Source organism: Coturnix japonica, chromosome 3 (genome assembly GCF_001577835.2).
Source record: "Coturnix japonica isolate 7356 chromosome 3, Coturnix japonica 2.1, whole genome shotgun sequence".
NCBI lineage: Eukaryota > Metazoa > Chordata > Aves > Galliformes > Phasianidae > Coturnix > Coturnix japonica.
Window position 1 is genome coordinate 41,303,694 of NC_029518.1, and position 13,560 is coordinate 41,317,253.

General features: G+C 44.5%; 1 protein-coding gene across 1 annotated transcript in view; it reads left to right on the forward strand.

Moving 5' to 3' along the window:
• The window catches only part of UTRN (utrophin), a 331,818-nt gene that overhangs the window by 202 nt on the left and 318,056 nt on the right, over positions 1-13,560 (forward strand). Inside the window, exon 2 of the mRNA XM_015858079.2 lies at positions 229-383. Coding sequence (XP_015713565.1) covers positions 305-383 — 79 coding nt within the window. The 5' untranslated portion in view covers positions 229-304. The remainder of the gene's footprint in view (positions 1-228; positions 384-13,560) is intronic.

Here is a 13,560-nt window from a genome sequence, read left to right on the forward strand (position 1 = left end):
CGGGTGGGCGTGGGGCGGGACGGGGCCGAGTTCGTTCCCGGCTCCCCGCCGGAGAAGGGGCCTCGCAGCGGGGAGCCGGGACGGGAAGCGCCGGGGCCGGGCGGGGGCCTCCTACCGGCCGCCCCCGAGCGGGAGCGGGGCTTCGGGCCGCCCCCGGCACCCCCTTCCGGGCCGGGTCTTGGCGGGGGTGTGGCGGCCGTGTCACGCCGCCTCTTTGCTCGCCTCCAGGTGCCGAGTCGGGACCCATGGGAGCCCTCCTGCGGGGCGCTTAGCGGCGTCGGCAGCGGAGCCGCAGCGCGGCGGCATGGCCCGAGTCGCCCCGCCCGAGGAGGGGGCCGCCGCGTCGCACGGAGAGTTCGGAGACATCATCAAGTCCCGCTCCGGTAAGAGGCAGAGCGCTCGGTTCACTTCGACGGGGTCCTGAGAGCGGAGCGTCCCGCGGCTGTCCCGCCGCTGAGCAGCAAGAGTTGTGCGTCTATCTCCCTCCGTTTTATTTTTATTTATTTATTAATCGTTAGTCGGGTCTGTTTGTTTGCCATCCACCTCCCGCGTTGTAATTACCTCTGCTTTTGTAAATAGCCGTGTGCTCACGGTGCTCTTATGCAACGTGCCGTTGGCAGCTCTTATCCCCGCTCTGAGCAGCGATGCCGTGCCGCGCTGATGCCCGTGCAGTAAAGCGGTGCGTTTCCCTCTCCGCATAAAGCAGCCGTGTGAGGCTCCCGGCTCGGGCGCTTCCTCCGGCAGATATGAAGATTAATGAGGACTGTGCTTTGTTTTGATACGTCTCGGTCTATCTGAGGCTCTGGTGGGTGCCGGGGAGGTGAGGGGCCGTCCTCAAGACAGGAGCGGAGACTCAGTAGGTGTAGAAGTGTGTTGCTTACACCTTGGCAGGTTGCTGTCTGTGGTTGGTGTCTGGCTGCCCACGGCTTTAGCCTCAAAGGCTCTTTTCTTTTTAAAGTGCCGAGTGCCACCCGTGGCAGAGGGTTTATTCTATACGTGTAATTTACATAGCGTGCTTTCTAAAAAGAAAAACAGTGAAGTTCCATGCATTAAAATCTGTAACTCCTCCACTGACTGTGCCTCGATCTGTCAGATGGAGCGTGTGTGGATTTGAAACTGGATGGTTGCATAGACAGTTCCCTGATGTTTCTCTTATGAGAGCTGTGGTGAGCAGAGTCTCTCTTAACTTCCGAAAGTGCAGTTTAGGAAAGGAACAGTTGTGTCTTGGAGCTTTGAGTGCTGTAGTGCCTGTATAAGTGGTGTAGGGAGCCTGCTTTGGCAGGGGGGTTGGACTTGATGATCTCTAGAGGTCCCTTCCTACCCCTACAATTCTGTGATTCTTCTGTTATTTCTAAAGCTTTGGATGTGACTTTACTTGGCTGTAGGCATGTAGGCAGAACCTGAAGGTGCTCTGAGTTTGTGGGACAGCATGCAGACAGTTTGTTTGTCTGTGTATAACATGTGCTGTCCATCTATGGTACATCCCAGGGAGCTTGGCTGTGTTTGAGGTTTTCCTTGGATGCACGGGTGGTGCAGTGACTGCTGTTGTTTGGGTTTATGAGGCCAATTGTAACTGTCCTGTTAAAACCACTGTAAATTTTCTCTCTGTCAATGAGAAAGTTACTTACGTTCTTAGACTTGGAAGGGTAAAGGATTTGTGTGCTATGCAAGCAATTGTGAGCAGAGATTGCTTTTATATAGTTGGTCATTTAAGAAAATGCTACTCTGACTTGGATCCGGGTGCGTGAGCTTGTGAAGCTGATCACTATATAGCATGACTGGATCTGAACCTTTCCCATCGAGTGAATCCATGGGAGGAATTCCCTAATGAAAGGGCTGAAGTTCACTGCAGTACCCATGGCAGCAAATTAAAGGCCAGTTGTCAGGACTGGGGAAGATATTACTGTCTCTGCTTCCATTTTTCTTAGTTACGTGGAAAGGAGTGTGTTTTTCCTTTTAAAGTATCAAAATGAACAGAGTTGTTTATTGCTGGGCTCATTTCTCCAGCATGGGATGGCCTTCACTGTGTGACAGGAGAACAGTAGGAGCATTACCTTGTAACTTGCTGCTATTTGAGATCTCTGGAGTCTGCGTCTGTTTGAGGACACAGGGCGCAGAGTCAGCTAAGATTTATGGTCTCTGCTTTACTTTGTTTTGCAATAGAAAACGAGTGGTGTTCCATCCTTGAAGGTGTTCGAGAAGCATTTAGAGGTGGCAGTGAGGGAGGTGGGTTAGTGGGCATGGTGATGGGTCAGTGGTTGGACTAGGTTATCTTAGAGGTCTTTGTCAACCTTATCGATTCTACTATTCTATAAACTCATAACCAGTAACATGTACCATATCTAGCAGCGAATCAACAGAGCGTGCAAATACACATTTAAAATATCTTGTTATAATTTGGAGGAAGAAGAATCGTTCACAATGGAAATGTTTTCCAAAGACAGGCCCTTAGCTGGTAAGAATATTTCTAAATACTTATGTGTAAGCTTAAACTTTAGCAACCTAGCAGACTCAAACTATTGTTGCTTTAGTTGTTTTGTTTAGGGGAACTGGGGAGCAACCAAAAAAGATCTAATGCTGCTCTTGTGAGAATGCAGTTAAGACTTATGGAGTTCTGCTGCTGCCCTGGACTGCGTGGTGCCCATCTGTACCTGTTCTTATGAGAGGAACCGGCTGTGTGACTTCTTTCTTAATGACTTGTCACGGGAAAGCTGCCAACAGATCACGAGAGGACTAGAAGAGTGTTGCAGCGAATCATGATTTTCTATAGAGCAATCAAAATAAATTAACAGAGGGTTGGGATTTTATGTATGTTACTTGTGCAATCCTCTATCACAGGATTTCACAGATGGAAGAAGTGATAGTGCAGGTTATCTAATTCATCCCCAAACAGAGGACTGATAGAGTTGTGCTTCTGAACAAAGATCCTTGCATGTTATTATGTTGAAAACACTTTTTTCCTTCAGTGTTCCGTAAGAAAACTTGTGGGAGTGCTATATGCTGTAGTTGTTGTAAGTGATAAATGCTTGACTGTGCAAAGGAAAAGTGTTGGGTTTATCCAGTGATCTCACTTTAGTAATCTGTGACACTGAGGGAAGAGAGTAAGACTTTACTGTTGTCCAGTTAGCCTTTATTTTCTGCCCTGGATGGTTTCAGTGCAGCAGATACAGGCTGGTTTTGATGAGACATCTTCTGCACTTAGAATAGACTGCGGCAGCAACTAAAGCCACCTCTAAAATAACTGTGCTGCTGTGATAATCCAAAGGGAGGATGCCTCATGTTTGCCTCCCTTCCTGTGAGCCAGGGCTGGAGACTCACTGGCTGGGTGGCTTTGCTGGGTTTGTGGGTTGGATATTTAGTATGTGTGTAGTCTGTGCTATGCCTTTGCCTCTATATGGCTGCTTGCTGTGGAAAAGCAGCTTTTCTGTTCTGCTTTGCTACGAAGTTACACATACAAAGCCAGTTTGTATCTTCGAACAGTGTCTTGTACAAATAGGTGATCTTCCCTCTTCGCTTTTGGGAAGGAGTGCTGGGGGCTGATTGCCTTGCTGTGGTGAAAGCAGGGCTGTCATCACCATGCTTGAAGAACAGATGAATCTTTGCTATGATTAATTATGGAAAAAAGAAGAACTTGCTTAAAATCTGTCTTGGTAGTTTGGAATGGCAATATGTAATTAAGCAGTAAGACATGACAGGAAAAACATTGCTGGCAGATTACTGTATACCTCTGGTGCATTTAAAGATATGAGTTCCTGTCTAAAAGGAAAGGAACTTAATTCTCATCTATCTTACATTTTTAATTACATTTAATACATTTTGCTGAAAGGCTGCTTTAAGAGACTAACTTATTTTTGTAGTTCTTGAGCAACTCTTCTGAGAAGTACTGCTGTTCTGTCCTCATGAAGTGATGCCTGCAGCTGCCCTGCCCTGGGACACTGTGCTTTGCCTCTGCAGACATTCCTTCAGCCTGACCCTATGTGGCCATTTCTTGTCTGTCACCTTGGTTTAATCAGTGCGAACTGGCTGCAAGCATGCCCTTCAGATCTGTCTGGTGCACGCAGGATGGGCACAGCTGCTTTTGCATGGTGTGATCTTTCCAGGGATGTTCCTACAGAGCATGTACCGGTGAGGCGACTTGGACAAGTGGTAAATTCACAGGTCCTTATTTCTAGCTGCTAAAATGGAGTTGTCAAAAATAAACCTCAAGGTTGCTTTAGGCTGGCTCCTTTCTGTCAGCTATTGCTGCCTTGTCCTCTGTGGACAGATTAGGTACTGTGATGAAGACAGTTCTAGGGTGATGCTATAGCTGTCATGAAATGGCAAATATATATATACCAGACTAGTTTCCTCTAGTCTCTTGATTGGTAGCTAAAGAAATAACATATGCCATACCATGTGCTTGAAGCACGACTTTGCCTTGGAATAGAAAGCAAGGCTCCTTAGGGAAAGAAAAAAACCCAAACCATAAAAGCAGCCCATTGATTTCTGTGTGCTCTGCCAGGAAATGAAGAAATAACCCTGTGCAGGAGCTGCTGCATGAGGCACTCACTGCCTGTTGTAGTTCAGGCCTCTGAAGCGGTCAAAAGTCACAGTGGGGAGAAGTGGCTGCTGCTGTGCAAGACCCCCGTTTTCAAGGATGACTTTGGGGGGAGGGGTGGACGGGAAGCAGCAGACCCAGAGACCTGCAGTATTCCTTCACTACCTCCCCCTCAGCCATGGAGTCTGATGAAGATGGATGAATCTCAAGAAGTCTAAGGAAAATGATGTGCATATGTGTAAAGAAACAGCCCAAGTTCACAACACTGGCCAGTTTAACAAAGATTTAGCCATATCTCCACAATGGCTTGTCACTTTATTGCCTCTCCTTGGATGTTTCTCTTGACAGGATCACCTCTGTGTAATGACTCACAGAGCAGGGAAGAGTAAGGCAGTATTTGTATTTGAGTCTTCAGCATGTGGAGGATGCTGGCGTGGGGGGATGTAGGGGGATGGACTGGCGTATGTAATTCAGCATATGTGGGGAAGACATTGAAGGTATACTTGAAGTGAGCCAGTTTTGTTTTGGGGCTGCCAGGTAGCTGTATATATTAGTGTGCTCAGAGCCTGCATAACGTGCTGTTTTTGTTATACAGCATCTTTCCTCTGAAGGAAAATTCTCTGAGAAGCCCACAGCTGTTCACACCAGTCTTGGGAGCAGAGATGCTTGCTGCCCAAAGTTGGGGGAAACCATATCTAGTTTGGATGACTTAATAACAGCCTGAAGAATGAATAATAGGGTTTAAACGTGGTGAGGTGGGAGGGAGGAGTTTCATTGTCTGACTTCTTATTGTGTTGATGAAAGATTAAGTTTTAGCGTTCCGTAGTTTGTCAGAAGTCTGCTTTATGTCTTCCTCCCCTGTCTTGTGTTTCTGGAACTAAATGAGGAAGTGAGCTGAGCTATAGTTTCCAAAAGTGACAGTATATGCTCAGAAGAAAACTGGGACTTTGAAGGTAGTGACAAAAATAACAGTAAAAGTAAATAGAAGAGCCCTCTGGCATCTTTGGGTTTGCAAGCTATAGTTTTGGGAATGAAGCAAAAGCTGACTGTCCTGTAAATAGATACAGCTGCAAAGATGGTGAAACATCTGTTTTCAAAATAGAAAAGCAAGAAATTGCTATTTATTAGAATGTGACATTTTGGGCCCTTTTTCTTTGAAGGGACTACCAGAACATCTCATGGTCTGTTTGGAGTGAGGAAGTGAGAGGAACAACTTATTTTGTTCCTGGTAACTGAGCTGAGCATGTTGAGCAGTAGCAGAAGAAGGACCCCAGGCAGCACACAAACTTGCCTTTACCTTCTGCAGTTGCTCGGGGCCGGTGTGCTGTGATATGCTAGAAGTGCTGCCAGGACGTGGCTGACTGCAGCAGGGAGTGTGCAGGCAGCTGTGCTTCCTCCTGCCTGGCTCGTGTGGAGCCCATGGCAGTCCTAAGGCTGTCTGGGTGTGTTGAGGCTGTGTCTTTCCTCTGACCATCAGCCCTGGGTGGGAGCTGAGGGATGCAGTGGGCCCCATTTATCAACACTGTTTAGGCTCATCTATAAATTTCTTTTGAAATTTAAATGCAGTTCTCCTGTCAAAATGAAGCTTTCTCTGTGATCCGGCTGCTTTTATGGAGTGGGTATTTCCCTCTGAGTGTGGATGAAGTGGTGAAGCACTGCTGAGTTTTCCGCTGGTGGGAGCTGGGGTGGCTCCCAGCTTTGGTGGCAGAGTAACTTGTATCTCAGAAGTACCGGATACACATTATTAGGAAAAGCTGTGGCTAAATGTCAGATTAGATGCATTTTCTTAGCATTAATTCACTGGTTAACTTTAGGGAGTACGCAATCAGAAATTATTGGTAACAAAGATTCCTTCTGGACTTTGACAGCTTTCCCTCTTGCCTGGTTGAAAACAGAAGTAGTATCCAACATCCAAAAACTGTTTCCTAATCCTTTGTAGAAGAATTCAACATCTTTACAACAGTCACTGGCTCATGCACTTAGCTGTGGAGAAACACGCACTTAAGCAATAAAAAAATATTCTTTAATGGGTCTGTTGAATTCATTTCACAAATATCTTCAGTTAATTCTTTTGTACTCTGCTTTTATTATCTAGCATCAAATGTCATCTTTGCTCCCTTCCCAATTTAGATCGTGGCAGAGGACCAAAGGTGGAATGTGCTCCTGGCATATAACGTTACAGGTTATTGATTGGAGAAAGTGGTGTGATGTGTAAGCTCTGAAGTGCTTTGCTAGATTTTTTAATTGTTGCTGAATGACCACAGTATCCTGAGTAAACAAAGAACACTCTGTGTATGAATAAGAAAAGGAGAAGATTTATTTGGGAATTTATGGAGTCAGGCTTGGTATAGGGCAGAGCCTTTTGGTATCTATGTTACTTTAATTATTATAACATACAGTACGGTTATATTAAGAGAATAAGCAGAGTAGTATTTAAATGCCAATAGACCAAGACCTTTCTGTTCCCTCTTTTGAGGCTTTAACTTCTGTTACGACTTAATAATGAACAACAGCTAAGATCAGCATAAATAGTTTTCAAAGAGAGTTCATTGCTCTCACTCTTTTCTGGTTTCCACACATACATCTTGTTCTTGGATGAGGCTTCTTGTAAAGCTTCATGGGAATGCATTTTGTTGATGTGGTATCTCTTTCTTGAGAAAAAGACTTCGTGGAAGCTCAAAGTAGCAGACTTTCTCTGAGTATAGTTTTGCTCTCAGGGTGTGTAATCCTTCTGTTTTGGATGCTTTTCCCATGTGTTCAGGAATGTTTCTCTTGGACCTGGCTGTAGTGCCCGCTTTAGAGCTTTCTGGTTTATTTCACTCCGCTCTTTTGAAATACAATTTTAATCTATTTTTAGGCAATTTAATGCACTGATCAGTAAGAATTTATTAAATGTAATCTGAAAGCTGTTAAAAGTCACAATACAGATGTGAAATATTTGCTTTGGCCTTTCTCCCCCCAAAATGCTTACGTGTTTTGCTATCTGCGTAGAGTGGTGTGTCTGACAGGGCACCAGGTAAGTGTGGTGCCCAGGTAGAGTAAGACAAGGACACAGCTTGCTCCTGAGGTGCTGAGGATAGGAGCAAACTCTCCAGACAGCTGTAAGTTCCCCTTGGCTTAGGTCCACAGCACCATTGCATCCTCAGTGTTCTGTGCATCTTTGTTCTGACTGATGCCTCAGAATAGGCTGCATTTCAGGCAGTTTAGGTTTTAGCTTTTCCTAACAACCTGAGCTCTACTATTTGAACACCAAGATAACTGAAGGCAAAAGGACCCTTTAGCCACCTAAACAACCCCCTAAAAACTAAGCAAATGTTTTTCTGGATTCATTGGCCATTTGAAATTTAACTAAAGCTGTGAAGCGTACCATGGCTTCAGGAAGGTCATGTTGCTGTCTTGTTAAGAGAAATCAAATGTTGAATGTTTTATCAGTGTGAAAGTGAATTCTGTACTGGACTGCACAACCAGCACTTTCTTAATTGAACAAATGAAAGAGAAAGGAAGAACTCAAATGGGGTTGCTCCCACTATCACAAATGTCATACCACTTAGGGTTTGTTCCCTCTTTCGTTTTTGTAGGCAATTGAAGTCTAACTGAAGTTCATGTTTGCCCTACTGTCTGAACATTGACTGAAAGCTCATTCTCAGTTACAGGAAAAGTGTTAAAGGAATGGCAGTTCTTTGCTTTCTGTGACTTTACTGGGATGCTTTACAGACATGCGATGGGTGCTGGGCTCTTAACTTGGTGCTGTGTGCCTTAATAAAGCTCCTGCTTCCCTGATCCTTTTACCCTTAGGTGAAATGTTGAGTAGAGATGCAGATTTAGCAGCTGTACTCCAGTTCTAAGGAGGCTGCTTCAGTTGCCAGGGTACTTCATGCCACTTTTTCTTCTGTTTGTGGATTTGGGGGAAACTGATGGCAACTATTTGCAGCATGTTTCCAAGTGGATATTTTTCTCAGTACTTTCTGATCTAGAGGAAACCAGATCTGTCAAAACATCCAGGGCTGTTGAGGTGTCAGGGAGGAGTAGCTGCTGTGTCACTGGAGGTGTTAACTGCTGCCCTGCAGTAGAGCTTCTAAGTGACATCTTTTCAGAATTGGACAAAATGCCCCTTTTTAATGCCAAAAGTACACCGTCTTCATCTTTGTTCCATGTTTGTGTGTGTGGCAGAGAGTGTGAGGTCCTGCCACGAGGCCTCTGGTCTGATTTCTCAGGATCTTTTTTTGTAGCTCTTCTGAAATGTTTTCATTTAGTCTGTAATAAAGTCAGTGGTTCTAAAACTCAGGAAACTTGATGTTAATGAATTCCGTGTGAATTGTATGTTTTTGTTTGTGTTTGCTCTAAGAGGGGAAATAACTTCCATAGTAGGTCATGAAGGCTGTTTGTTTTTCCTACTCTATCAGAACAAAAAAATAGAAAATAAAAATTCCTGACTGTTCTTGGGGACTTTATCCTCTACCTGTGAGAACTGCTGGAGGTTTCCTGTCACTGTGTGGTAACGACTTACTCTTCTCACTAGGCAGTATTAAAAACTTAAGCACGATAGCTACTATCTTTAAACAGTGTTTACATGCTGGCATTATTGTGTGTGTTCATCTCTGTGAAGAGAATCACAGAATTTCTTGGGTTGAAAGAGACCTCAAAGGTCACAAGTCTCCAACCTTTCTACCACAAGCAGGGCCACCAAAGTCCACACTTAATGCTAGACCAGGCTGCCCAGGGCCCCATTCAACTTGGCCTTAAATACCTCCAAGGATGGAGCATCCATAGCCTCTTTGGGCAGCCCGTGTCAGTACCTCACCACTCTCAGAGTAAAGAATTTCCCCGACATCCAACCTAAATCTTCCCTCCATCAACTTGAAACCGTTTCCCCTTGTCCTGCTGTTATCTGCCCTTTTGAAGAGTTGAAAAATAGTCATAACTCACTTTTTTGAAAATTTAAAAAAAAATAAAAAAAAATCCCAACTTTATTTATCCAAATTATTTTCTTTGAAAGATCACTTAATTTGGAGTGACACACACAGTGTGGTTGGGGTGTAACAGAGCTCTTTGCGTGTCGGAAAGTACCATAATTGAGAAGAAAGGCAGTGGGTTAATCTTTAAACAGTTTTGCTTCCTGTAAGTTATAAGATGGAATAGTTTGCTACTGATCTTGTGAAATGGGTGGTTTTGGGGGGTGATTGCTACCAGTTTGTTTGCAGTCAAAATTAAGTCGAAGTTCTGTTCCCTCTCAGAGAAATCAAATTTTATGTGAGAAAAGCGAGGTTCTGTGGTCTGGCCAAGCTGAGTCATAGCAGGACGGTCTTGGTGTCCGTGTGTGCTGTCTTTGTGTTGCATGCTATAAGACAGCTTCCAGAATAAATGGGCTGGATTAGAAGAACATGTGTTGGACAGAAGCTAACTTTTCTCACCTGTCTCCTATGAGCACTGGCAACGAAGCTGGGACACTGATGTCTTTTAATTTTAGTCTCAATGTTAAAACTGTAAAGTACAGTAGTCTACTCTCTGCCTAAGTGTCAAACCTGCCTTTCTGTATGTATCTGTCTGCGCTGGCACAGTCTGTATTTGAAAGATGTGTTCTGGAGTAGCTGGAGTTAAGATGTGTTATCCTGAATTTATGTGATGCAGTCTGTTTTATGCAGGGCAGGTGTTGTGGCACATAAGAGCCAGGAGCTGGAAGGTTCATGCGAAAGGTGATGACAACAGAGAATAGTCAGCTGAGCTGATTTCCAGCAAGTGCATTTTGTAGTTGTTTGTGGCCCTGATTTATTACCAGTTGTCTTGTCTCTCCAAATGATTGGTCATGGAATGAATAATATTTAAAAATAGATGTCCTGTTGAATTCCAAGTATGGGAGAGATGGTTTTTGAACATGATATGCAGTTAAAAATAATTACCCCAAACAAACCAAATATCTCCAAATGTTGCTTTTTGAAAATCATAACTTCCGTTCTTCCCAGCAGTTGCTCTTTTTCGTGTGTGTGCTGCTTCCCTTGTATGTATCTTGCTTAGCTTCATACTTTTCCTTTTGGCTGGGGGAAGGCTACTGTGACTGAGGCCATGTCTGCTGCATTGTGCATGTGAGGAAGTCCTAAAGAGCTGGAGAGGCATTTTTCCATACTGTCCTCAACCCTATATGAGTGAAGGCAGAATGGACAGGATAGCACTGGGTTCTGTTGCTCTGGAGTGTGGCCTTGTGACTTTACCCCTGTGGCTGTGTCAGGGCTGTGCCTGAGGGCATCACAGCTCCTGTGTTACAGGTACCGTCTCATCTACTTTGTGGATAGAGAACAACTCAATGAGTGAGTCTAAAAATCCAGTGAATTAGATGGAGGAAGTCAGGATACAGCTTTCATGCTACACTCTGCTGCATCTTTCTCTTCACCTCCCTGATCCAGAAGTCATCTTCTGGGAGAAGAAAAAGGATTTACCTGCTGTTCCAGTTAGCCTTCACTGGAGTTATCTCCAATGAAGATGAGTTACTTGCTGAGGTGCTGCTATGAATGGTTGTACAGAGAAAGTGTGGTGCAGGATGAGCTTAGGGCAGTTATCATGTAGGCCTAGGCTAGAAAACCTTTCAGGTACCTAATGAGAAATTATGGACCTGGTGCTTCCAGAGCCGTGAGTAGGGAAGAGTCCTTCGCTATCTACAAAAAAACTGAGTTTTAAGGCATCATCCTCATAACTTTAATTGAACAGCTCCTGAAGTTTGCTACCAGTTTATTACAGTATTATTACAGTAATGCTGAGAGTGTTTTGTCCTGGTTGAAACCTGTGCAGCATCCTTGTTCCTGTGTCATCTCAAGGGCCCCAGCTGTCCGGGGTGATGACAAACATGCAGGTGTTATTTTTTCCAAAACAGTCACGGGTGGGTGGGGGGAGTTTGGGGTGGTGCCCATCTTTCCTGTAATTGCCTCTTAATTAGAGCCCTTGTGCTGACTTGTCACTCTTGAAATGCCAGTCCAAATTTTGAAATGGTTTCCAACCACTGACCATTGCCCTAAGCACCAGGCAGGAGTGTAGGGTGAGTTGTAGTCTGTTCTCCTGGTGTTGCACAGTGAGGATATGCCAGGAATGATGTGTGGGTCTAGAGAGTGCTGAAGGTGTTTCTTACGAAGTCAAGCACAAAATCCAACTATGTTCTGGGGAGAATTTTTTGTATATTTTTTTTGCACTAGAGATGTATTGCTTGATGACTGTGTCTAAGACTTAAAGCCTGAAGAGGATTTAAGAAGCTTGCTGTGTGCATTGAGATCTCTGTACTAAAATTTGGTGCTGAAAGTTGCTCATCTGACCTGCAGAGCGGACTTGCAGCAACCCGGGATTTTTTTTTTTTTCCCCAGCAGAAATGCATTGCAAGCTCATAAATCAAGAGCTAGAAAAAAAGAACATTGGTCTCCTTTCCCCTCCCAAAAATAAAACAACCCAAACAAACCCTTGTGTTGCTGGCATTAGCAACCATCTGGCCACTGCGGTGGTTGGTGGCTGCGAAAGAACTTAGCGTTACCATGATGTCAGCTCTTGTATTGCAGGGTGGCTGGCCCGCACACAGGGATGGTTCTGATAACATTTTTGAACAGAAACCCAATGTAGGGGAAAAAATAAAAGGGATGTTGTAGTTGCTTGCCCCAGATACACTAACAAATATAAAGCTTATATTAGTGTCATACTGCAAATACTGAGAAGTGTAGAAAGGAGAGGACCTCAGGTTTGTACACAAAGGGGCATTATGTCTCCACATAGCTGTAGATCCTTTGGACAAAAAATAGTCCATGATTGACCTGGAGGAACATGGGGGATACGTCTGTGGAACTGAAGGGTTTGGCTGATGCTGGCCAGTGAGTGTTGAGCTCTGGTGCTGCATGGTGCAGAGCTTGTTGGCTTGAGGATGGGAGTTGTAGCACTGAGCTGGCAGGTGTGCTTCTAGTTGGATTATGTAGGATTATTCTGGTTAAATGCCTGCTGGCATTGATTTGTATGGTGTGATCTGCCACTTGAACTATAATGGTGTGCTATCATTGGTGCAGTTGGGGTGTGATTCTTGGTGACTTGCTTGGTGAGGTTGCTGTTGTTTGGGGCTGCTAAATTCTATCAGGAAACGCATGCTAGGGTGCATTGCATGTCAGTGCAGCTGAGAAGGTCCCAGCCTTGCAGAGGAATGTGTGAGTGGAACGTCCGCTCTAGGGCATGCTTCCATTGCAGCCGCTCCTGGTTCTTGCTGATACTTCAGTGTTTCTCTTGAAAATGTTTTTTGCTTGTTCATTTGATGCTACATCCAAAATGAGGGATTAGTGGGTTAGATCAGGGCCAATTAGCATATAATCCTTATTTCTAAGGCAGGATACATTTTCTTCAGGAGAAAAGGGGGTAAAAGAAGAACAGATAATACCTAGTGGATCCTGTTGTTTCTAGCTTTATAAAAACATAGTTCAACCCCAGTGTGTGGGTTTTATTTTCTCAGGACAAAGTATTACACGGAATGTGGTGGTTGGCTTGCCTATGGGTTGGATGCAATGCCTTTGGAACTGAGAAAGCTAGCACGAGAAATGAAGGGTCCTGGAAACCTTAACCTATTTTACACATCAGGTTTGCTCTTGTTCTTCATGTCCTTCCAGTATGAGGTTCAAGAAATTCTGTGCCGTTGCATTCATCCTTAGAGGATTCAAGTTTAGGAGATTAATTTTGAGATGAAGCCTGTGCTTTACAGTGAAGGTTTTTCTGCACTAATACAAATGTGTTGAACAGGCCCACAGAGGAGATAGGAGCTATTGCTGATCGTACCACTGGAGCTGGCTAGGAAAAAGCATGAGTAATTCACTCTGCACAATCTATTTTTGTAGAAGTTTTGGTTTTAACATGATTTGGGCAGAGAAAATGAAATAATGGAATTTACTGCCAGCTGGGAAGTCCTGGTGCATCCTTTCCTCTGTTGCACTGCCCCCACTGCTGTCAGGGAATGGGAGCGTACACCATTAGGCGGGTGGTGATGATTAACTGTATGTAATACCCAGGTAGAATCGCTA